General features: G+C 43.5%; 2 protein-coding genes and 1 long non-coding RNA gene across 15 annotated transcripts; 1 reads left to right on the top strand and 2 right to left on the bottom strand.

The window, feature by feature from the left end:
- Positions 1–3: 3 nt before the first annotated feature.
- On the bottom strand, positions 4–7,717 carry LOC108156042 (myotubularin-related protein 13). Of its 2 annotated transcripts, none has more exons than XM_017287312.2 (11): positions 7,372–7,717; positions 7,163–7,282; positions 7,003–7,106; positions 6,568–6,894; positions 5,540–6,505; positions 4,468–5,477; positions 2,835–4,414; positions 1,167–2,760; positions 973–1,097; positions 823–905; positions 4–762 (listed from the first exon to the last, which is right to left on the bottom strand). In XM_017287312.2, the coding sequence occupies exons 2-11, from the start codon at positions 7,215–7,217 to the stop codon at positions 670–672; spliced, it is 5,937 nt and encodes a 1,978-aa protein (XP_017142801.1). In that variant the 5' UTR covers positions 7,218–7,282; positions 7,372–7,717; the 3' UTR covers positions 4–669. The 2 variants fall into 2 exon arrangements, with proteins under 2 accessions (XP_017142801.1, XP_017142802.1); XM_017287313.2 differs by having other exon boundaries at positions 2,835–4,396.
- A 1,352-nt stretch (positions 7,718–9,069) lies between these two features.
- LOC108157124 (chloride channel protein 2) lies at positions 9,070–21,633 on the bottom strand. 10 transcript variants are annotated; one of them, XM_017289011.2, is made up of 16 exons: positions 21,406–21,633; positions 14,793–14,900; positions 14,369–14,534; positions 14,171–14,299; positions 13,374–13,507; positions 13,097–13,253; positions 12,808–13,018; positions 12,647–12,748; positions 12,341–12,575; positions 11,160–12,269; positions 11,015–11,059; positions 10,861–10,908; positions 10,361–10,657; positions 10,153–10,191; positions 9,832–10,065; positions 9,070–9,763 (listed from the first exon to the last, which is right to left on the bottom strand). In XM_017289011.2, the coding sequence occupies exons 1-16, from the start codon at positions 21,607–21,609 to the stop codon at positions 9,449–9,451; spliced, it is 3,534 nt and encodes a 1,177-aa protein (XP_017144500.1). In that variant the 5' UTR covers positions 21,610–21,633; the 3' UTR covers positions 9,070–9,448. The 10 variants fall into 10 exon arrangements, with proteins under 10 accessions (XP_017144500.1, XP_017144496.1, XP_017144499.1 ...); XM_017289007.2 differs by lacking the exon at positions 21,406–21,633 and adding an exon at positions 17,300–17,831; XM_017289010.2 differs by lacking the exon at positions 21,406–21,633 and adding an exon at positions 15,208–15,990.
- On the top strand, positions 16,445–23,354 carry LOC117186948. 3 transcript variants are annotated; one of them, XR_004471781.1, is made up of 4 exons: positions 16,445–16,977; positions 21,397–21,563; positions 21,675–21,889; positions 21,965–23,354. It is a non-coding gene; the product is annotated as an uncharacterized LOC117186948 (long non-coding RNA). The 3 variants fall into 3 exon arrangements; XR_004471780.1 differs by having other exon boundaries at positions 21,397–21,885; XR_004471779.1 differs by having other exon boundaries at positions 16,446–16,977; positions 21,397–21,889.
- Positions 23,355–25,198: the final 1,844 nt, after the last annotated feature.

Raw genomic sequence — 25,198 nt, 5'->3', positions numbered from 1 at the left:
GCATTTGTTTAAAAATGTATATTATATCGTTTTTAGGCCACAAATAATTGCATTAAAAATATGTATTATATATTGATTTACTATATGTATATGGTAATAAATAAAGCAAAGCGTTTAATCATACATACATAGGTTTAGGTTTAGTTTAGGTTTAATTTAATGGAAGCAATTCTGAAATTTCAACTCATTTCAATTGCGCAACAAAGGTGGAATATTCTTTGGTAATTTTACTATATATAGATTTATATTTATGCACATATGTAGCTTTAGCTGGCTATATATATATATATATATCAAAAATGTATATAAAAATTGTTGTTGAGCTGGCGTTTTTCCCTTTTTATGATTTATCATTGTTATATTGTTTTTTGTATAATCACATAACTTTATAGGTTCTTCACACATTTACATTTCGCATAAGTTATAGATCTTGTTGCTCCGCTAACAATATTTGTGTTTGATGTATATGAACGAAGGAAATGCTAAGGTATGCAACATATGTTTCGTTATGATATGATACACTACACAGAGCCAAAGTAAGGAAATTGATTACGACGCACACGAACTGGATTATCCTATAACAAAACAAAAGTTTCGGCACACAATAGAACGGAAATCCACACAAAGATGGCACCAGCATCCACATTGCCTTTCTTTCGTCTCTTTTTTTTATTGAAGGCATGCCTGCAACTTTTCTATCCATTCCTGTGCCAGATTTGCATTGACCGCATAGAAATTGTAGGTGCGCTTCGATGTTTTCAACTGAAAAGGGAGTGAGGGTTAATACAAGTTTTTATAGATGATATATAGTACGAATGTTACATCGAAGAATCCCTTTTCGTCCACGCCCTTTGCGCCAATTTGTGCGGGTTGTGCGGCAGTCACCGACTGCACCTCAGCCAATTCTACAATGGAAAATATCCAATATATATCCAAGCAAACAATAAATATTACATTTTGTTCCCCATTTACCAATAATTCCCTTTGGAGCGGTATCCTCTGACGTGTCGTAGTAGCGCAGTTGATGTTTAATCGAGTCAAGGACAAACCAGCGCTGCTTCCATCCCTTGAGCAATGCACCACGTTTGTAGAGATGGCTAAAGAGATAAGATCGGATAACATATTACAAACAAAATCAAGATTAAAGATCATTTTACAGAACTCACCCCTCGTGAGTGCGATTTTCAGCCACGTTGCTACTAAATTGATTGTAAAAGTGATGACTGGATGTCCTCGCAGTGGTGGCAGCACTTGAGGCAATGCTGGCCGTGTCACCCTGAGACATATTGACATTCGGGGCTCCGACAGCCCCGTCGATGGCCTTGTACTTTGTGCAATTCTTCATCGAGAGTTCCGTGCACTTTTCATGATAGGAATTACCACAATCCATGCAGCGATATCCAACCGGGCCCCAAAGCAGCTTTGTGCAGTGATTGCAGTTTGTGGGCGTCGTGTATGGATGCTTCTCGAAGCGGTGCGGATGGAAGTAGTTATCTTGATAGCCCGCCAGTCGACCCTTCATTATGATTTCCAGCGTAGACCGCTTGTGCTGATGCGCCTGGACAAACAAGCTGCCGAGCGACGCGTTGTGGGGTATTGGCTCTATTTTCGGAACCACCAGGCTGTTCCAGACCTGTAACCACTTTTGCGGCAAGTGTCCACGCTCCGTCTCCGCTTGCTTGACCTCGCTCAGCAGGCACACATAGGCATTGGGATTGCACTTCTCCATGTTGTCGTAGCCGGCAGTAATAACCGTACGCTTGCCCCTCATTTCGGACAGATCGATTTCATCATCCACGGTGGTGACCTCCAGATCATAGGGTGGTCCCTGGGCCAGTTCCTCGTTGGTGTAGTAGCTCCACAGGTCTAGAGCAGCCACATTGTTTTGCGGACGCAGCACCATGTCCTTGTCGGGAGAGTAGAGGAAATTGTAGAAAATGGGCGTCTTGTTGTGCTGCCTCTCGATGTAGTCGAAGATGGAGTGGCCGATGCGGTTCAGCTGCGTGGGGGTTCGTGAGCTTCGTATGTCGAGGGGATACACACTGCACTCGTCATCTGAGCCATTCGACGCGACGCCACTCACGCCGAATATATTCTTTGCGTTGAGCGATCCTCGCTTGTCCTCCATGGCGGCAATCCCCGAGTCCGAACGCTCCAGTTCGCAGTCGAACAGAAACGTGCGAAAGCGACACGACACCACATGATATGCCAGGAATCTCAGGTAGAAATCATTGAACTCAAATGCCATTGGAAACTGCCGCTGCAGCTGATGGACCACATCCAGGAACTGGAGAAATGTCGGGGCAAAGGCAATGTTTGTGTTGGCGTGCGAGGGTTTCAGATTACTGCGATGCGCGAACCGATGGCCAAAGGCCAGCCACTCCTTCTCCACCAGCACTCGGAAGCCGTCCAGACTGCGGTAGTACGGATCCAGGCAGAGCTGTGCTATCGAAGACAACTGGGCGGTCACATCGGAGCCATCCTCCAGAGACAGCATCACACTGCTCTCCTGCAGGTCGATGAGGTCCACAACAGCGCCAGACAACTGCATTAGCGAGGAGATTTGCTGCAGCCATTCGGACTGCTCCACCATCTTGGCAAAGCTCTGGCCATCGGCATCGTTGGTATTATGCGAGGGCATGCAGGCCCGTATAAGTTTCTTAAACGCCGGCCGCGATTGCCTGATGTCTGGATAATCCACGGGAATAAAGTCTGCACAGTAGTCGACGTTCAGATTGGATTTGGCCTGCGATTTTTCCCCTGCGAAAACAAGAAGAAATGTGTCACAATTTGCTTAGTTTCACTTCATCTAGGGCAATGATTTAACGACTCACCCAGAGCATACAGACGCATCTTGCAGAAGGCTTTCGCGGAGGTGTTGGCTGAGTTTCCCTTAATTGTGCCACTCTTGTTTGCCCCACTGGACTTGCTGCCATTGCTGACGTCCAGGTTGTTTTTGTGCTTGCGCGTGAGCTCCGGAGTGAGTGATGGACGATCGCCGGGCGAGCCGTGTCCGTGTCCAAGCAGGGAGCTCATTGAGAGATTCATGCCCGTGTACTGGGTCAAGGGCATGGGCGCTACCTGGGGCATCGTATTGATCAGAGCCAAAAAATACTTGTCCTGCTCGGGGAAGTGCGTTACGTCGTGATGGATATTGGCATTGCCGCCAGTGGTGTTCTTGAGCATTCCAATGACGGACTTGCTGTTCGGCTGGGCTCCTCGGATGAGCAGTGCTCCGTTCTCATGCCGCCAGGTGGGCAGGGGTATGCGCTGGCCCTTAAAGTAGCGCCCCAGGTGTGTAATGGCTGTGTCGCTGCACTGGACGGGCGACACAATGATGGCTGGGTACGAGCGACAGGTGGAGTAGCTGGCATTGACATTGCTGATGCGGAATCCACGCTGGGACTCTGCATCAAAGCCGAGTCGCTTCCAGTCCAGCACATAGCTGCGCTCTCGCATGCGTTCCACGTCCTTTGTGGTCAGCAGTCGGGGCAATGCATTATTCTGAGCCTCGAATTCATCCCCGTCCTCCAGCTCATCGTCAATCGATTGCGTTTCGGAGGCATCTGCTCCACCGGCCACCTCGTAGTCTGTCACAAGCTTACGCTTGGTCTGCTGCTTCTGCTTGAATCCAGCCTTTTTGGCCGTGCGCAGCAGTGTTTTCTTAGCGAATCCCTTGAGCGTGGAGTATTTCTCCTTCGTTTTCAGTGGGGCCACATCTTGGAGCATGGTGCCATACGACTGAAAGGCAAAGTACTCGAATTCATCGAATGGATGGCGCGCCTTGCTTAATATCTTGCGGAAGTGTTCGATCTGTTCAGGCGTCACCTCCGTATCGAATGCCACCTTCAGCAGCTGAAAAGTACTGGAGCGCAGCTGCAGGCCCTCCGGCAACGTCTGATCCAGATGGGCCAGGTAAAGCACTGATATCTTCTTCTCCTTCAGCAGGGACGAAATGGGAAAGGATCGGACTATGGTCTGCTCGCAGAAGAGGGGATCGCAGGGCGAACCTTTGAATACAACACGATAGTTGGTGAGAAACAGAGCTCCTTCGGCGGGTATGAGGCACTGCGTATCATCCTCGCGGCCATCTGGCATGAGGAAGCAGCGCAAGTGGTCGGTCACCAACTCCTCCCCTGGCAGCAGGCAGGGCGTTTGGATCTTGGGCTTCTGGACATGCGGATGCCGCTTGGCCTCCAAATAAACTGGCTCCAGGGATTCTATATGCATGTGCACCACCCCCGGCACCATGTCGTGCAGATTACGTATGTGCTCCGATGTGACGCCCCCCTCTGTGCAGACGCAGTCAATGAAGCGTGAAATTGTTTTTCCAACCGTAACACCAATTTCCAGGGCATCGTTCTCCTCGAATCCTTCGTCAGAATGTTCGCTCAGACTGTGGGAGCCCAAAATACTGCAACAGTAGCGCATTATTGAGATGGAAACAATTAAGTAAGGGACACCCACCTGTTGGAAACACTCTGATTTTCCTCCAAGCGAAAGGCTGGCTTCGGCTTGCTGGCTGCGTCCACATTGACGTCGAGTGGTATCAGCAGGGAGACCATTCGGTTGGCAAAGTGTATTGCCTGGCTGTACAAAGTGGACTCCTCGGACTTGGCCAGCTCCGCCTTTTTATCCTCCTCGATGGTGGGGCTCTTTCGCATTTGTTCCGCTGTAATCTCTAGGGCCGTGGGCTCCTCCAGAGGCACCTCGTCCAGCACACAGTTGGCTTCCTTGTGGTGCTCGTTCTGGCGCCGCTGAAGCAGATACAATGCCTTGATCTGGCCCTGTACGTCCTGGTAGAATGTGGATTCCCAAAACTGAAGATTCTTCCATATTCCATGATCCTGTATCTCTGTATATGCAAACTGAACCACGCCCGTGGATAGTTTTCGACAGAAAATGGTAGACATGGGCAGGAGAGCCGCTGCCACTGTGTATTCATCCACGCCAGAGGAATTCTGCAGCGCCTTGTTCATGAATCTCAGCACCAACTCGAACTGCTGATGGTCCAGGATCGCTTTATTGCCATGCACGTAGCCAAAGAGCTCCCTGCAGAGGATTAACCTCGCATCTCGATGCTTGAGCGTGCGCATAACAGCGGGCAGCAGCTTCCTGGCATCTGCGATCCGATTCTCAAAGATATATGACACACAAGTGCGCAAAACCTCCAGTCGACGGGCCGAGTTCTGCACATTTGGACGCACATCTAGAGCCTCGGGCAGCCTTGGTCCCATGGGAATGATCCGATGCTGATTTCGCGTAACATGGAAGCGCTGTGCCCCGCCATTCTTTCGGATGCCCTCCTGAATAATCAACTCCACCTTTTCCACACTTATGCGCGGAAAAGAGGGCTGATGTATACGCTGAAAGGCTCCCTCCGGTGGGCGCAAAACCTTCTGCGCGTAATTGCTGTGCGCAAAGGAGCTCTCATTATCAAAGAGAGTGCGTCCCAGTTCCTGGATATGTGGTATTATCTGCAATAGAAATATTCCAGTTGGATTTAGCAAGGCTATCCTCTCCCAGCTCCTCTACTTACGAGATTCCGATTCTGAGCTTCCAGTTTGAGCAGCTCGTTCATTGAGCTGTAGAGTTCATCCCACGCATCTGAGGCACGCCAAGGGGGTCCTCGCTCGTTGACAAACGTCGTAAAGAACATGCTGTCCAGGACGCGAAACAGGAACTCGCTCTCGATCAGATCGCGAGCGCCCAGAAAACCAGCTTTGTGAAAGGTGATGACCGTCTTCGGATGGATCCGAATTATGGTCAGGCAAGAGCGATAGCCTTGCAGCAGCTGGGCGAAAAGTCGCATGAAAATGGCACGAAGTTCCTTGTCGATCTGCGCATCTGTCTTGGCCAAGACGGCCGGGCGCTCTTGGACGGGAAACGCGAGATCCGCCTGCGCCAGGTTCGGGAAGAGTATCATACTGAGCAGATTCTGCGTCTGCTCCCACAGGGGCGATGGCAGAATGGGCACTGGGGGTGTGAGGGCTTCTGGAATGGTAACGAGACCGCCATCTAAATCGACGACAATAACATCCAGGAGATCCGTAATTTCAGTTTGCAGCGAGCTGTGTACTCCCATAATGAAGGGCGTGGGCGTGGACAGGACTTCGGTGAGAGGTGCCGGCAGAATGGGTATGTAGACGTGCGTGTATCGAAAGGGGTACATCAGAGCCACCAAAGCCTTGCAGCTCTCCGTCAAGTGCCAGTAGCATTTCGAGAGGAAAAGGATTTTGTTTTCGGTCATCACCGCGCAGAGCAGTATGAGGACATTCTTAATGCCAAGTTGCTTGAAAAGAAAGTGCACGCCACTCCCGGTCGTGGGCAGCGAGGAACTTTGCGGCGGCTGAAGCGATTGCTTGTCCCCTGCTCCAATCGAGAACCTGACTTGCGGACCTCCCGCGGGCGGCACTTGAATGCACCCAAGGATGTTTCCTATCAGTGTCTCCATGGCATACGACAAGTTCTCAATGTACACCGTGTACATCGTCCCCAGGCAATTCTGCAACAACAGAAAAGAACGTTAAGACTGTTGTGTGTTGAGACTTTCAGTCTTTTCCTTACTTTGAAGGTCTCGGCACAGTCCAGCCGCGATATGAGCACCAAACACTTTGGGGCATACATGACGCTGTGGTGTGTATTTTGAGATGTCGCTTCAGCGATAGCCGAACCCGATTCCAGCGAGGCTACCGCGCCCAGCAGCCTGCTGCTGCTGCCGCCTATGGTCTCATCCTCATCGTCGACGCTTCTGGTCTGCGTGATGGCCAGCGTCTCGTGAAAGCTCAGGCACGCACAATAATGCTTATTGGCATCGATGTCGGTGAGAACAGAAATGAAAAATTTGGGCTCTTGTTTTTCATACGATAAATTCCATCCCAGGGGCTGGCAGAACTATTGCAAAAGATAAAATATGCAACCAGTGTGTATCACTATCACTATTTCTGTATGTATTTGTATGTGGAACGAAACGAAAACGAAAGAAGGAAATATAAGACGCACCCATTCAATGCCGTCGATAAACGGAGTGTCGGGCCAATCTTTCTCGGGAAAGCGTTGAACAATTTTTCCGCACATTGGCTGCCCACACACATTGCTGGCAGTCTCTGCAACGAAAATATGTCACTTTTTATATATTGTATTACTAAACATCTGTACTTACTCTCTTTATCGCTGTCGTAGCCAACAATTACAAAGTAATCAGCAAGCCGGGACATCTCGAAAAGCACATTGCCGGTCTATACTGACCCACCTGACTTGTTATTTCTCTTTAAAGTCGAACCTATGGAGTAAATAAGTAACAAACATAAGAAAACACCATGTTTTATGTTGTTTTCACATAATCAGGTGCTTAGGCCACCACACACATACACAACAGAGCGAGCGCCGTCTTGTCTTCAATTTTGCATCATCAAAATGGCCAAATTAACATTCACTAATCGAAGCACGTAGCTGGGCTCTCAGTTTCGGCATAAATTATAGCCCACATCGACTGAGAAAATTGTTATTGCCGATTCTCCGAGTCTTCCACTGGTTTATATTCTTCCAACTTCTTTTCAACCACACCCCGCCACGCAAAAGAGCTACGGTGCACGCTACATAATGCGGGCGCCAGAAAATAGAACACAACACACACAGATTTGTTAACGCACGTGCTGGAGGCGGCTGACTCAATCCAAGTCAGCGCAGCTCTAACAGTTTAATTATAATAAATATTATTAATAAAAAATTACGAACAGATACAATACACAGATACAAAAAAAATTTTCCAGCACTGGTTGAATCAGCTGATAGAAAATACCAATTTTCCAAGTCGGTATTTTTGTGGTGCTCTCATCACTAGTCGATAGTATCGATAACCGTTTACCCGGTTGACAAGAATCAAACATCAAAATTGACGGAAAACAATTAACCCATTAAAAGCCAAGGGGGTGTTTTAATATTCCACCGAAAATAATAAAAATGTAATAATTTTAGCGCAGTTCAGGTAAAAGATGGCATAAATCCACAAGAAGAATTTACAATCGTATATATTCTCCGCCATTTACCCCAAGTAGTTAAACTATTTAAATAGAGGGGACTTAAGTGGGCTAAGACGCGGTTATTCTGTGCTTCCCACCTTCTTCGTATTTACAGTTAAAGTCTGCAGCGTTGCCATGAAACCGCGTCCCCTCTCCCCTCTGACCCACAAACTGCTTACAGATATATACAGCCGGACAGCGTCTTTTGGTTGAAAACGAAATCCGATAGAACCTATTCTCGCGCTCACATGAAGGGGTTAAACAAACACAAAGCAACAAGTGCGTTAATTGTTTATTTAGTTTAACGGTTGCGAGTGTTCAAAAGTGTGAAAATGGAAGCCATTTGGTTGGTAAAAGTGATTTTCGAATTTGGACGCAATTTTCACATGCAATTTGTTTTACAATTTTTGTGCCTTATTTGTGTGCAATTTGGGTGTGAAATTTGTGTTACAATTTTGGTTTATTTTTTCAGCCTGCTGTATATCGTTACCAAAAGGAACCATCCCAGCAGAAAAAATGGCCACCATTGCAGTCTGTCCAAGGAATTGGCGTTGGAAGGGTAAGTTTCATTTTGAAGTTCGTCATACGGCGTACAAGTACGACAATTATGCATTTTTCGACCTCTATTAAGCTCTGCATAATTTAGGACCGAAAATTGTGCGTAGCCATCGAACTGACCCTTGCAGGCAGAGACAAGTTCCTCCGTGAAGCGCAACCTGTATGGAACGCATGCAATGTAATCTAAATTCTGAATTTTGTTCTTGTTTTCATCAAGGAATCCTTCGCGCGACATTGTCACAGTCGCGGCTGTTCGCAATTTACTCTTTCCCATCGTTACCAGATACTTGTCAGGTTGCATGTGGTGAATACTATATGGATCTTGAGTTGAAACTAGTCGATTGCCATATTTCAGTTTCACGTCGTACGGATATGTGCCCTTGCATTGCAGGGTCCAAGATAGTCCCAAAATGTCATCGCAGCGAGTACTGAGCGGGTGCTTCTTTCTTTTTGTTCTCATGTCATCGCAGTGGAAAATTTACAATTTAAGTGGAATTGACTATTTTATTTGTTGATAGTATGTGGGGTTGGGTTTGGTTTGGTTTGGAACGCCATTTGGCACATTGAATATAAATTCTAAGGCATTTACTGCCCTTCGACAATACACACAAAGGCGATGACACTTGTTCCTTCCTCTATCAACTTTCATCTTTCAACTTAAACGTAAATCACGATATCTTTGTCAATTTATGAACTAGCGAGATATAAATACATAATAACTTTCGATGACTGCACTTATTATAAATAGACTTTAACTGATCTTTACAAACACGTATTACATACTATACATACATATATTGATTGTAGTGCTAAATATTCTATCTTTAGAGCTCTTTCATCTTTCATCTTTCATCTTCATCGGTTTCGTTTCAAGTTTGATGATTGCCATTTTCTGTGGTATTTGTGTCCTTCGATGCAGATGTCGTCTCATGAATGAGGGTCACCGATGATGGCTTCACTTCCATGTGCTTTATGTGTTCCATTTCGATGTCGGAACAGTTTTCAGAATTCGACAGAGCCGAGTCCATCGACGTTACCGTCATATCCACAGCCTTATCACTGGCATTCAACGCCAGCAATGGCTTTTCCACAGCTGTCTTGGTCTCAGTTTCAGGCGCAGTTTCATCGTCGCGTGTGGCAACCACAAAACTATTGCTATTGATGTCTTCAATGGCCTTTCGCAGCTTTAAAATATAAATTAAAAAGTCAACGTATTAGATAAGACAAATATTCATTCGTAAAGCCTGTGTACCTCTTTAAGTCCGACAACACCCACAAGTCTTCCGATCTTTGTGACATACGCATGATTGATGCCAACCATCGAGAATAATGAATGAACCTTAAGTATTGAGGTGCGTTCTACCAGCTGAAACGGTGATGGATCTATGTGCACGTTCGCCTTCTGCAAATCGACGGGCTTCAACATTTCCTCGAGCTCCCACTTCTTCTGGTCCTCGGGCGACATGTCAATAACCCGCTCCCTGGGCTGTAATATAAAGCGTATTCAAAAATGTATTGCATTGGCTGGAGTGGAATGGAGTGGATCTTCTGTCTGGGATTATAAATCACATACCAATTGCACGGACTTCGTCTTTTGAAAGGGCTTGTTTGTCTTTTTTGTGTGTGTTTGGTATGGTTATTACAATGAGCGAAAAAACAGATAGAATAGAAATTTGATTTGTTTTAATTGTGAGTTAGTTGTGGAGAGTAGATAGGTACAGATACACACAAGCTTAATGCAGGTAGTCCTTAAACGAATATTAGCAAACATTTTCACTAACCTCTCCCTCTGTTTCTGGACTTATCGTTTCGGAATTCTCGTTTAATTTGTTCGTATTTTCATCAGAAAACCGAATCTTTGTCGCCTTTCTCTTTGGCTCCTGCATATTCGTCCCATCCGAAGAGACCTGCACCATAAACGGCATTCCGGCATCCACATCCGACACTTTATTTGTCTTGTGTCTAATGCTGGCCTGATCCCCGAGCACTTCTTTGCAAGGAAATTTACTTGAATTAAATGTATCCCCATCACTATCCCCATTTGTGACTAAAACTTCGTTGATATCCTTCTCAGCCGGCTTTCAGAAAAGCGAAACATTTGCACGGATTAATATTGATACATACCTCACAAATCATATTGATTGTTTGAAAGGGTTTCTTTTTTGGGAGAAGAATTGGATCTATTTTTGAATTTACATAGACTTTTGTGTGGACTGGGATCTTGTTAAGTGGTGAAGGGAAATGAATTGCGGATCATATCACAGAATGCAATGCGCCATACCATATTGTTTAGTTGTTCAGGTTTATCCGTAGAGATAGGATTTACTTGCTTGCAGATATTAAATTGGGTTAGTCACAGATACAGATACAGACACAGATATAGGTGCTACACAGGTATTACTACAAATAAGTGAACTGTTAGTGACGCTACTTACCAGCATAATTTGATCTGTTACGAAATTCCAATTATTTTGTGCTTGCTTGTAAGTATTGTAAAGCTCATTCTTTGATGAAATGTTGAGAACCCAAAACCCAAGTGGTACCCCCGACGGGAGGTCGGTAAAAGAAAAGCACACTCACCAGCTGAACCTTTTTCGAGACACCCGGTGTGCTGGGAGTAACAGTGCGCTGCTGTACTTCGACCTCATTGGTGCTGGCAGCTGGCGAGAGAGAGCCCGTTTCGGCATCGGGCTGGACGTCCTGGAGGGTGGTCGACTTCTTGAATATCGCTTCGAAGGCAGAGCGGATGCGGAACTCGGAGTTGCCGGTTATCGTCGTGTACGGCGTGATGCTCGGACTGTGGTGCAGGGCAGCGGGGGCGTACGTCTTGAGATTAAAGGAGTTTGTCTTCTTCAGGATGGATTTCCTGGGAGTGAGCGAGCTGTGCATCGTTTCGGCACGCTTCTTGGGCGGAAGCATTTCATCGTTGGCAATCTGTCGCAAACTCAGGATATCCGGGGCTGGGAGAACTTCAAAGCGCGAGGGTCGCCGCATTCTGAGCTCGACCTCTTGCTTTTTCTTCTCCTCCTCAAGGGCCCGCTCCTCGGCCTCCTTTTGCCATTTTTGTGCCACTTCCATGCGCTTCTCTCTGCCAATATGCTTCTCAATCATTTTGATTAGCTCGTAGCGCTGCACGGACCCCAGGAGGATCATATTGTCAGGGCTGTCCACCAATGGCAGGGACCGCAGTGTCTTGTTTGCCTTGAGGACTTCTTTGAGCTTCTGGTAGGAGATTCCGTGCCATATATACTTCACGTCCCGCACCATAAAGTCCTCCACAAATATGCTGTACATCCCGGAGCTCGAGGGCAGAAGATCGGGAAGGTACGGCAGCTTCTTAATCAATATAATACTGTCGTATATCGAGGGTTGGAGCAGAGCCGCCACTGCGTTGGCCACCAGTACGGCAATCATCACGGGCACCACGTGGGTGATCTGTCCAGTCATCTCGAAGATAATCACCGCCACGGACACCGTATGGGTCACGGAGCCAGAGAAGGCAGCGGCCCCAACAACGGCATATCCGCCGGGCATAATGGGGGAAAGGCGTCCGCCATAGCGTACTCCATGGGGAAATGTCGTCGCCATAAACTCTCCCACCAGACGACCAAAGCCGGCTCCGATCTTGAAAACCGGAATGAACATGCCCGATGGAACCGGTATCGTGGAGGCAACAATCGAGAAGATAAACTGCAAAAGGGATTTCCATTTCCAGTTTAGTAAAGCAAACTCTTTTTTACTTCCAGAGCAAGAGCACTTACCGTGAAAAGAGTATAAATGACGAGATTGCCGAATACACTGGTGTAGCTGGTCATCCAGTGGGTTACAACTGCCGCCTGCTCCACGGTCAGATCATCGCGGGACCAAGTGAAATTGCTAAAGAGCTGGGTGACCTGCTCATGGGTACTGAGCTCCCCGGCCAGGAACTGGCCAGTGCCCAGTGGAAACGATATGCTGGAGACTAGCAAGGCCAGGAATCCAGGATACAGGAACCGACTAGCAGGAAGTATATGCAAATGGAACATTCATTTTGATACCTTTGATAACGTAATTATTGATGTACGTACTTTTTCTGCAGGAACTTGTTCATGCGCTTATTGGAGCGCATAAAGAGGACATAGCGTCGATGGACCCAGACATATGATGCACCACCCAGACCGCATACAAGTCTGTGGAGGAATCGGAAATCAGAAAATCGGTTGTAAGTTTACGATTGAATATCACTCACCCGATCAATGCAAAGACAAATAACTCCTGGGGATCGAAGGGGAATTCGGTGGTGAAGTTAGTCAAGAACAGGGCTCGCACGGTGTCGGCATTCTGGAACCAGACCGCCAGCAGTCGAAAGACTGTGGCACCACACACGGCAGCAAAGAAGCCACGCCAATAATTGCGCACTGCAAAGTACGTGGTGGTAACCTCAATGCTAAAAAGGACACCTGAAGGAGACGGCCCGGTTAGTTAGGACTTTCCACAGGGAGAGGATGGATGGGATGGGATCTTCTGTTGGTACTCACCGCCAACGGGCGCGGCAAAGCATGCACCCACGCCTACGGCGCAGGCAGCCGCAAGCATTTCAGAGTTCCTCGACTCATTCTCATATATGCCTTGGAATGATGTGACAAGTTTACTTAATAATTGTGCTACAATACTTGCTATATGTACGAAAGGGCCCTGGGGGATAGAGAGATACGGAAATAGGGGAACGAAACGAAACGAAAGAAACGATTTGTATTGTAGATTTTCCAAACATTGCATTTTCATGCAGAGAGTGATATCAATTTTTATACTTACTTCCTTTCCTAATGGCATACCGCTGCCCAGAGTTGCCGTTAAACCAATTACCTTGGCCACTAATGTCTTAAATGTGAGATACTCTTTCAACTGAACGCCACGCAGTATGGTCTTCATTTCAGGTATACCGGAACCTAAGCATAGTTTAGATATATGTAGATTTGCATTGAGCATACGCGCAGTGTGGTTATTGTTTGGTTGTTTATTTAGTTTAGTAGTTAGTATAGCATTCAAGTATAGTAATTCAAGTATTAGTGTTAGTTCGAGTATTTAACATATAGACAATGGGATTAATTGGATTGGTGGCAAGTGTGCTTGGTGCGGGCAGCTGCCTGAGTGCAGTGGTACTACTTGTACTCCTATAAGTAATCCTCTATCAAATCAAAAACAATCTAACGATTAAGCACTTTTCAAAAATGGAGCTAATATGTTCTCATATCATGCATTCGCATTCATTGATGCAACAATAAACGACACTCGAGTCGAGCAGCGATCAGTCTCGATCGCGCAACTGCATGTATTTTGTTCTTGCATTCTCGGGCATACTCTTTTGCCTTCCCCTCCGCCGGTTGCCAAAGTAATGCACTCTCTAACTCCTTTCGTTTGCCTCCTGTTTATATCAATAGAACCATAGAAGTAAAGTAAGTAAGCAAAAAATTCATGCAATTTTGGAAAACCCCCTTCATAATACTCGTCAAATAATCACATAATCAATGATTGCTACTCTACCAATGAGAACTACATACTCGTACAATACATTGTCTAATAGTTGGGGTTTGTTTTGGTGGGACACTTACCTATACTTTGCGGTGCGATGAGATGCACAAAGCCGGCAGAAAATAATATTAAACAGACCGGCAATGATACCCAAGATATATATTGAATGAGTGGATGTGACGTCAGATCGCGATAGAGCCAGATACGCGCTAGAGAATTCAGAGGAAAATGAAGAATTGTTAGCAGCGTGTTTTCACTTGGGAATTTAGCTGAATTACCATTTGTACATATAGATATGCCTTTGTCCATGATAAATGAGAGCAGGGCCATGATAATACCTAGTAACGCCAAGAAGACCCAGTCCTCGCCCAGGCGAGCCACCGTATGCCTCCAGATCCATGATGATATATGCTTTGCTCTGGTCGATTGTGTCCCTAGCAGTTCCTGTAAACATATCCCAGCACTGCTGCTTTATAAACTGATGCGTGTCAAGAATACCCTAGCAAAGGATCGATCTACTTTTGAGCTATTTTTGGGGTTTTGCGCAAGCCTTACTCTTATCACAATATGATATTATTTGTACCTTAAATATTGATTTATCTCATATGTACATTGTTTGCATTTCGAGGAGAGATCACAAGTTAATTGGTTCGAGGGCTGACTCTTACGTTTTTACGTTTTTACGTTTCTATTTAATTTTACCTTATTCCGTTGTTTGTCTTCCTGCTTTCGTCGCTTTTCGAGTAGCTTGAGTTTTCTGGCTTCATCCTTTGCGAATTCTCCTAAATCTTTGGTATAACGACCATACATCTGTGAACAAAAGACAGTTATTGGTTTTGTTAGTTTCCTGTTTAAGTGATTAATGAACCGCTGATGAATGATAAAAGGCTATGCATATCTCTCTCTCGAGACCCAAGCTAAAGGCCGATACATGTACACCACGTTCTCGAAGAAGAGCACATTGCTACAAGAAATGGTTGGTATTCAGGGCAAGGCAAGGTAAAGACCACTGCCAATTGTTTTGGAGGTCAAGTGCCGCGCTGCACCGCCCGACGAAAGCCATCGGCCATCGGCCATCGGGGGGGGTGGACTGTGGGCTGTTGTGACTGCCACTTACATAGTAGAAAGCCTCAATATCGATATCGATCTGATTTGTATCATCGTTGGACACATCAATGCTGGCTTTGCGATGCTTCTCCTTTTGCTTGGCAATCGCCTCATCCCAGCGCAGGCGGACGGGCGTCGAGGGCAATTTGTGGGCGCGCTCCTCCTCCCGCAAGTACTCCTCGCGATTGATCAGCAGCTCCGGCTCGAAGGTATATTCGCGAATGTACTCATCCTGGTGCGCGTGACTATTGTTAAACATCAAGCAAGAGATTTACGCGAACAGTGTCCCGCACCGTACATCAAGAGTATTGTACTTAAAATTTTCAGTCAAAATCTATCTGTACGAGTATCTGTATGTGTTTGCTGTTTCTGCTGGCCTTTGACACTGCGACGGCGGCTGTTGGCCAAATTTTTGTGTCGCATTTTGTTTGCCAATTATTTTTAGTTTTCGCGCTGTTTCTTCTACTATATAATGTTTTTGATTCTCATTGCCAGGCCCCTGCCCTTGAGCCCCAGTCCCACCTCGTCAGCACAGAACAGAAATTTTTGAAAATTCGTTTCAATTTATTGGGGACTTTTTATACGGGGCTCAGTGCCTTGAGGCATTTGATTTATTTTCACACAGTATTCCGCACTGATATCATTCAAGAACCAACGATTGGAAATCTTTTCTATGATTTTAAATTATTTTATATCGTATATTGATTGATAATTATTGATAATTTAATCCATGGACCAAACGAAACAGCGCTCGTGTCCGCGTAAACGCGTGTATTTTGAAACTGAACTGAATTGACGAGCTTTTCTTCCCAGTTTGTGCCCTGTGGAAAATTATTGAAATTTCTTTTGGCTAGACCTACGCGTACACGCTGTGGCAGTGGCAGTGGCAGTGGCAGGGTAGCACGCTACATGCTATGTCGATATTTCAAAATGAACAAAATGAAAAATACAATAAAATTTAATGAAAATGTTGCGCCAAGTGTAAACAAAATATGAATCTAAAAAAATTGCCTCGAAGGAGGAGGAATGTTGAGTTGTTTAAGTTCTTGGCAATAAAAAACTCAATAGGACTATGGATTTACTGATTTTCGGAAGGCGTATCGCATGAGATTTTAATGGGATCGTAATTAGTGGATTATGAATTTCAGAATTCGGAATTCAGAATATTTTCTTTTTTATTTCAAGGCTCTTAGAGGAATTGCTTACTTGCTTCGGTTTCCTAGTGTGCTCGTCACATTCCACCCTACTATCCTTAGCAATGAAAATATTTATTTCTGCTTTAAATATAATGAACACTTTGCATTATAATCGGATTAAAAATAGCTAATGTCTTTTGCTTGTTTTTCGTCATTCGTAAACTTATTCTGCATTGCTTTGACAGAGGCCCAGGTACGAGTACAAGCATAACGAAAACAGCTTGCGATAAGAGCAGCGAGCGAAAGCTTTAGAATATTGTAAATTCATTCAAAAGTACATATTTCAATGATGAAATATTCCCTGCCAGATGCCCAATACAACAGAGTGGACGACCAGAGTAGAGTGGATGAAAGGTCGAATTGAAGTGCTGCCAGCTTGATATCATCAAAAAATCAAATATTAACCAGTTCAAACGTATGGCCATATTAATACCCATCAATCTACTCGGTTTTTACAAATCGAAGCACTTAAAAAGCGCGTCCATTCCGGCTATACTTATTCCGATCGCAAAGTGGTTCTGCAATCTAGTAGATATAATCTTTCTTCATGAGTCTCCGGATTTCCCCTATCTGTCTATAAACGTGTACGTAAGCAATGATTGTTCATAATCATCATTAAATATCATAAAATAAGAAAGTGGAAAGATTTGTTCCGTAAAACGCGTCTGCAGTCACGAACCAGACTTATTGGCATAATAATCGCGACGATTCGAAGACCCATAAACCTACACAGGAGTGTAAAGATATACGATGTAGATAGAAGACTGATAATACTGATAAGAATGCAATTACTTCCCACGAAATACCTACAGGCTATGCTATCTAGGGGCAATTGCATTAGACAACTTATACTATTCGGATATATGGTAGTAGTGCGAGTATTGCTGGACTGTGGTCTCTGCTTACAAGTGTGTCAATGTATCCAATGGGATCATCATCGTCCGATGAGTCCGAGTCCCGCGTGTGCTCCGCTGACGGTGGGCAGGGGTAAAATGCCTGCGATTTGATCTTCGGATGACGCTGTACATGACGCAGTTCCTCCTCCATCGACATATTACTGGTGCGACGCTTGCGTAACTGGCAAATGAACTTCTCGAAGTCCGCCCACTCCGAGTCGACCAGCTCGACATTCTCTTCGCCAAACTCTTCATCGTGAATAATTCGTTCCACTTTCTGATTGCTGCGATCGCGATTACGATCGCGTTGTCGATCGCCAAAGTAAACCATTCTTATGGTAGTATCAGTGGAAGCATTCAATAATACACACGCTCTACACGTTCATTTGCGATCAATCAAAGATCGTTTCTAGACCCCTTTTTCGCAGTAACAATTATGTTTTGGGACATAGTAATTAATCTTTGCACATTGCAAAATCTCTGAAGCCGGGATACGATACACCACTCTCGTCAGCGTCTGCCTGTGCGAACCGAACAAAGTTTGCAGTCGAACTGAATAGTGTCATGAAGATAGGCCGATTTGGTCTCGCTTAAACTCAAGATTCCATTAAATTTAGTACACAAACACCAAGCCAACAACAACGCACTCATATGTACTATATGTACATATACTCGTAAGGCTACCGTTTTCCTACAGTCTCAAGTTTTTTACTTAGAAGATGCCTGTCTCCATCTATGCATGTGGATGTGTTCAGTGGCTCTCGAGCGGTCAAAGTTTGCGTGTAAATATCAATAGAAATTCATAAATTTAATAATCTGTGGTCTGTAGACTGTAGACTGGTCAACAGTGAAAAAGTGAAAATGCTCAGCGCTCAGCTCAGTGCACAGTGGGTCCACTTCGGACTTACGTAGCTCTTATCGGGCAAGTATTGCCTCCAAGAACCGTTCCCGTCCACTTGTATCTTGTGTTTGGCCTGTATAGTCCCACTGTCTCTGATGTCTGATCACTTAAGCTGCACAAATTGCGATTACTTGCTTTAATAGCCTCAATGTGCGGCGGGCAGCGGACTAGGCATTGGGTCACATGTTGTATCTTTGCATCGTTGCTGGATTTTGCTCAAATTTAAGTATATCTTGTGGCTTAGTCCATTTGCACGGCCGCTTAACCCCAGTTATTAGCGTAATTTCAATTTTAAGAATTTTGACTCCCCAAAATCTCGTATAGAATGACAATGTGTTCTTTGTGAAAAGCTATTGCTAGCTGGCACTCTATAGTCTATCTATTTCATTCATATCATTGATTTAAGGGAGAATACGACTACGAATACGATACTATTTAAAAGAGAGCCGAAGCTTTATCGCCTTTGAATTGCTGACTGTTCGAAATTAGAGCACTGCTTGAATCAATTTTAAGAATTTTGACTCCCCAAAATCTCGTATAGAATGACAATGTGTTCTTTGTGAAAAGCTATTGCTAGCTGGCACTCTATAGTCTATGTATTTCATTCATATCATTGATTTAAGGGAGAATACGACTACGAATACGATACTATTTAAAAGAGAGCCGAAGCTTTATCGCCTTTGAATTGCTGACTGTTCGAAATTAGAGCACTGCTTGAACATGAGGTTTCTGTTAACGTAAACAGCGGTTGGTGTACACGCTATAAGTATAAGCAACAATTTTCAAGATCATTCCACTTGGCTGCCCCCGATGAATGTTCTTTGAATAACCATGTGAACCCCCGCTAGTAGTGACCCCGATCATCATCTACAATGGCCTCGCCCTCCAGGCTCCAGGATCCTTTGATAGAGTCTTATTGGTTACTTGCTAGTAGAAAGTGTCTCACAAAAATCGCTAAATGCTTTCAATAAAACAGAGACAGAGAAAACTATAAATCATTTGCATACGCTATTGAATTATCAAAAAGTTTAGAAGGCTTTTATTTATTAAATTCACATGACCAACTGCACATGTTACACAACATTCGAGTATGCCAGAGAATGAACTGTTTTTCAATCATTATCCCCTAATTTCGGTATCGAACACTGAGCTTTGATGATGATCTATCTGATGTGTGTGATCTCTGTGCTCCGCATATCGCTGATATGTTAATTTACTTACTCTTCTGACGGCAAAATGTGAAAACTAAGCCACTCGTATGTTGAAAATTAGCAACGGTGCGACAAACCAAAGTGATCTTGGCTAAAATTGTATGGCGACTGGTGCTCCACCAGCATCGATTTCGGGTATACAATAGACAGAGACACCGTTAAGGCCGCTGGAATCCACACGATAAGGCTCGAAATAATAGCTGAGCATCGCATTCTCTCGCGGAGAATGGAGAAAATTAATTAAAAACTGAATGAAATCTTTGGGTAAATAAAATTTTCCAAGATTAAATCGTAGCGCGTGGTGCGTAAATACTATGAAATAAAAATTATATCTGAAATCAGAATTCAAACATCGCCTCAGTCTTCTGTGGGGGGCAACCAAAATAATATTCATATTCACTCAGCACTCAACATTCTGATATAAAAGCTTAGGAAGCATCGCATCTTCGTCGGGTAATGTTTAATCGATTGACCCAATCGAATTTTTGTTCGTTATCAGAGAAAGAACTGAATTATGATTGATGGAAAGATCGTCTGACGTCGATAAGAACATTGTGCCATTGTGATCAATCGATTAATAGGGCTCCTAATTAGGTCGCTATCTCCTATAAACTGCTGCAAATATCAGTGCTCTAATAAGCAAACATTGTTTGAAATATAGCCGAAATTATCCCATGGTTTAATGAGATATACTATGCTCCTACAATCATGCCGCGAGCAATGGATTACTGAACGCATGACAAAAACAAAAAGTTAAATGAAAAATAAACAAATGGTCACATGAGACGAACAAAAGAAAAAAGGAATATAATATGAAACCGAGGGGTAGAATACCCTCCGAAAATACTCATACGAGTAGTAGTAGTAACTACTGATCTACTAGCTGTAGTACCATGGATTAAACGGATGCTGAATAAACTCTAATTAGATGTTGCTAGAAAGCCGTGCAACATAAATAAGATCGGATCCCAAACAAGTAGCTTAGTTTGTCACCGAATACTACTCTTGTTTGTTGATGACAAAAACTAAGACAAGACAGTAATGCCATTCCTCGACAGGTGTACCCACATACCTGTATATAGATAGAGATACAGATATATTATAATATATTTCATTATCAACATGGAGTCTCCACGAGTTGGTTCACTGAAGGGCGCTGTGGCAAGGTGCGCAAGGTGCTGTCGGCATGCAAATACAAATATAAATATAGGTCTAAAATAGACTCACAACAATAGATGCGTACATACGTACATTATATGTTGATATTATCGTATGTATTTACGGCTCTTTGAATAATCGAATATTTATCATTAGGGGAATTACTTGGCCTCGTTTTGGTATTACCTGGCTTTGCAGATAAGCACATTACTTTTCATTTTTTATTACTTGATGAGGCAGTTTACTTACTATTAAGCTTCATAATCCGATTGACAATTTCAAACAATCAATTAGCAATGCATTTAAAATATTTATCATAATATCATTTGCTATCGCTATTGTGTAAAGACTGCAACTAATGCTTTTATGCTTTTATCCAAGGGAAAAAATACTCCAGAGACCACTTAGGAATAGCAAATAAAAACAATAAAAATCAGACGCATACAACAGAAATTAGAAACCAAATACGAGTATATGAAGCAGTACATACGATTTGGTTCTTCTTTATTATAGAATTGAATACCTAGTATTTGAGCTATAGAAATTGAACGAGCAAGAAGAAACAAAAAAATTATCCAGTCCGACTAACCGCAAAAGAATTCGAATCGCCCACACATGTAAATGTAAATGACGTCTAAACTTGTTCATTGAAAATATAAGTATTCAATCGGTAGAGTCTTGATCAAGCCATGTCACATGACAGTCAAGAGAAAATTGCATATAAAAGCTGAAAAATCCAAAGCTGATGATGTGTACATTTGCACCGATTTCAGTAATTATTTGTAAATTGTTTTTTACAAGACACCTTAACGTAAATGTGCTTAACTTTCTTTTTAGTTCACTCACCAGTGTGTGGGTGTAGCCAAGACCCTCTTCCATATCTCCCTCGACCATGGGGCTCTGCTCTCCACGATGGTGAGGATGATGACCCATATTTGAGTACAGCGAGGACGCATTGGAATGTGTACGCACAGGGTGGTGTATCCGGGCTGAGGCCGATGATGGTGCGACTAGCAGGGATTCGCTTTCGTTTTTGTTTACTTTCGCCATTTCTTATATCTTATATCTCTCGACTTTCCACGCACGAAAAGCTCTTAAATTTTGAATTTTTTCAGCATTCGTCACTTGTGAATGCCCATGGAATCACATTCGTCACATGAATTGAATTTAAAAGCAAGAGCAAAAGCAAATTTCTTGGGCTCTTTTCTACATTAAGTCCAATTAGCACAATGTAAAATGCACTTGTGTTGCAGTACACGATGATGGCGAAGTCACAAGATCGACTTCCTTTCGAGATCCAAGGGCTCGAGCTCGGGCGACGAGTAGGTGGGTAGGTGGCAACTGATGGAGCTCTGATCTGAGCTCTGCTGCGTGCAGAGTTGATTCACGAATCTTGTACTTTCAGTTGCACCAGTAACTTCTGCTGTCCAACGACTGTGACGACGACGACGACGACGACGTCTCCGTTGCCTGGGAAACTTCTACTGATACCGCGCTACCGTCTACCGGCTACCGGCCACCATTGCCGCTCTCTGGTGTTATCTGTAGAAATCACTTTTTACTCTTGTCTACCCTTTGGGCCGAATCCGACTGGCGATAAGGGAGTGTTTAAGAGGTTTTTTGTATAGCCAATAGCCATGTGTACATTTCAAGTGGCGCACTTAACTGTGTGAAGGCTTAATTAACAGCAGCAATAACGACCATAACAATGGCACATCGGAATACCTGTCTCACAGGTTAATTATATTCTTATCAAAATATATTTGGGATATCACTTGCAATGCCACTGAGAAACCGATCTGGAATGAGGAGGAAATGTACAAGTAATATGAAAACATGGTTTATGTTTGTTCTGATTTTCCCCACAATAAAGCAAGTAGCTTCCGACTGAACGATTAGACGCCACTACGAGTATATACTCGTGATAAGGCTGTAATCGTTGGATCGAGGCTGACTAAGACACAGTGCAGTGCAGGAGGAGCGGAACAGTAGGCGGAATAATTTATGATTTTATTATTATTTATAAATTGCCAGCCAGCCAGTTTCATTGAGCAACTTTTGGCTGAACTTTAAAGATTTATTACAATTTGTTAATCTCTAGTCAGTATTATGATGGGGGATTGTACAAATTTACGGGTTGCGAATTCCAAATTCCGATGTCAGTGCCAAAGTTATTTTGTTTAAGCTCATAATTCTTAACGCTATACATTTTTGGATTTGTTTAAATATTTTCTGTTTATTTTTATTGATCTGCTAAAAATGGATAATGCTAATGACCATTTTAAACGACTATCAAATTATTTGATGGCTGTGTTGTGTTTTCATTGGCTACTGGCCATAGGCATTACTGGCTATCTAAGTAGTGGGATCTATAGATCTTTCCTGATAAATATAAACCCTTATTAATGTAGTATATATGTATGTATAAACTTTCTTGTATCACTTTTTTCACGGTTTCTGTGTCATGGCAATACGAAGTGAATCTTTGAAGCCACTCGAGGAAAATATTAATAATGTATGTACATATTTGCTCTAGCTGATAAGGAAACGTAATAATGTGAAAGACAAATCTTTTGAAGGGGCACGATCAGACAAGTGGATGGCCTGCTGAAGTTTGAACTCATTTTTTAAGGGGATTTTAAGCCAACCTCTTTGAGTTAAGACTAAACCTAAAGTAATTGTCGAGTAGCACTTCTTCACTTCTCTTACCTCATCTGCAGCGTTTACTGTGGCCTGTCTGTTGAATATATGTACCTACGAGTTATACTATAAAAAGCTCAAAGTTTGACAAAAAAATATATGAAAATATGTAGTACTTTTTGCTAACACAACAAAAGATTAAGCAATAAGTTTAAAAAGCTAATTGTGTTGTCGTATTTCATAAAAAATATGTACTTTTCGGATGCATATATTATGTATAGATTACATCACAGAAAGATTTAGTATTTCATGGATGTATCTGTCATTATTCGTAGGTATATCTTTACTGTAATAACACTACGTTATATATACACAATTTTTTACAAAATCAATTAAAATGGCACAGAGATGCAAAAAAAATACGTTTACGAATACGAATGAGAATAATGAGTACACAGACACCTCCTCCGTTTCTCTCCACAACGGCTCCCCCCACCCCACTCCACACCCCCACGAGCGTCACCTGTTTTGCGTTCCACCTGCTCACACTTGTAGCGCGTGTTTTACTTTTGCTGTGATCGTCAGGTTCCCTCCGATCCACATGCCACAGCCATATGATTCGCGCAGCCGATTTGAGATTGATTCAATTTCTGATTTTCGATTTCTGATTGACACGGCACCGATGATGGATGTTCCAGTTTGCATCGGTTTTTGATTTTAGGTTCCACAGAATTTTAGCACGGCCCGACAATTAGTACTACGAGTATAAGCAACAAAATAAGTATCTCTCCAATGTATTATTAGAGAGCAGCTCCGATGTCAACGCGACCGCTTCGCGCTCTGGCATTGACTGGCGCCGTCCGTCGCCGCTGCTGCTGTGCTGCTTATTCTCGCTGGGTGTTTGGCTAGGTGTTTGGAGCTCGCTTATCACCATCGGGTAACTCCCGCGTTCAGTTAAGAATAATGACGGCTATAATTACAATTTTCCAATGGTCGTCGCTGATTTGCATTAAAGATCTTTCCAATTCATACGTAACGAGTTTTCCGCTTCGAATCTGAGGCAGATTTCCATTCCGTTCCGTTCGGCACGGGAGCTCGAAATAATCACGACTCCAAAATGCTTATCTCAATTTGCGTGGTCTTTATAGCCTGAAATAAAAATCTGTGTGTCGGTATAATCAGCGAACAGGGGGGGACGGGGACTACTCGTATTGTGAGTGAGTCTAACTTTACGTTTGAGTAGTTTGAGTTTTAATGGGATTTATAGAGCTCAAAAATCTACATATTCTATACATATGTAACATTCCACTCCCTTTGCCGACTAGGCCAGACAGCTAAAATATTTATATTTTCAGTCTACTATCCATACTTGTATCTCCCTCTTTTATGAAGCGCATAGTAACACCTTTGCGCTTGTTGTCCAAATTTAAACTGTGATCGCAATAAACAAATTATCAAAGCATGTTTGATTCATTAGCGCATTAGACAGACGAGAGACTAAAATGACTGGAATGTACAGAAACAGCTTTCGGGCTTACACATTTTTAGGATTTTTACATCCTACTGGACACATCCTATGGCTGCAAGGGCCTTGCTCGCAAAATCGTTTTACGTGGTCGTACTTTTCAAAAAGATCTTCCAAACCGCAGGTACTACATATGTATGTACTTGCACATGTACTATAGTATACGTAACTTTAGACGACCCAACATCCCGCTTAAGGCAACGACTATCTATTCAACGTAGCTATTCTTAGCAAGCATTTTATTGGTTTAATTATGAACATGATCATTAGATCAACAAATAAACAAGAATTTATTGACAAGTGGTTATCTATCAGAGATACTATGTTGACATTTGTCTTGAAGGTAAGTGAAATGTGAGGCCTGTCATTGGCTTATAATTGGAAGATTGCTATTGTCTATTGTCTTGGTTTCCATGTACAAAAAAAACGCTGTTCTTGATTTATGCAATCGTAAAGAATATGTTATTCAAGGGC

The sequence above is a fragment of the Drosophila miranda genome, chromosome 2, assembly GCF_003369915.1.
Source record: "Drosophila miranda strain MSH22 chromosome 2, D.miranda_PacBio2.1, whole genome shotgun sequence".
Classification (NCBI taxonomy): Eukaryota; Metazoa; Arthropoda; class Insecta; order Diptera; family Drosophilidae; genus Drosophila; species Drosophila miranda.
The sequence above is the reverse complement of the archived record's forward strand: the minus strand, read 5'-3'. Positions and strand labels throughout refer to the sequence as shown.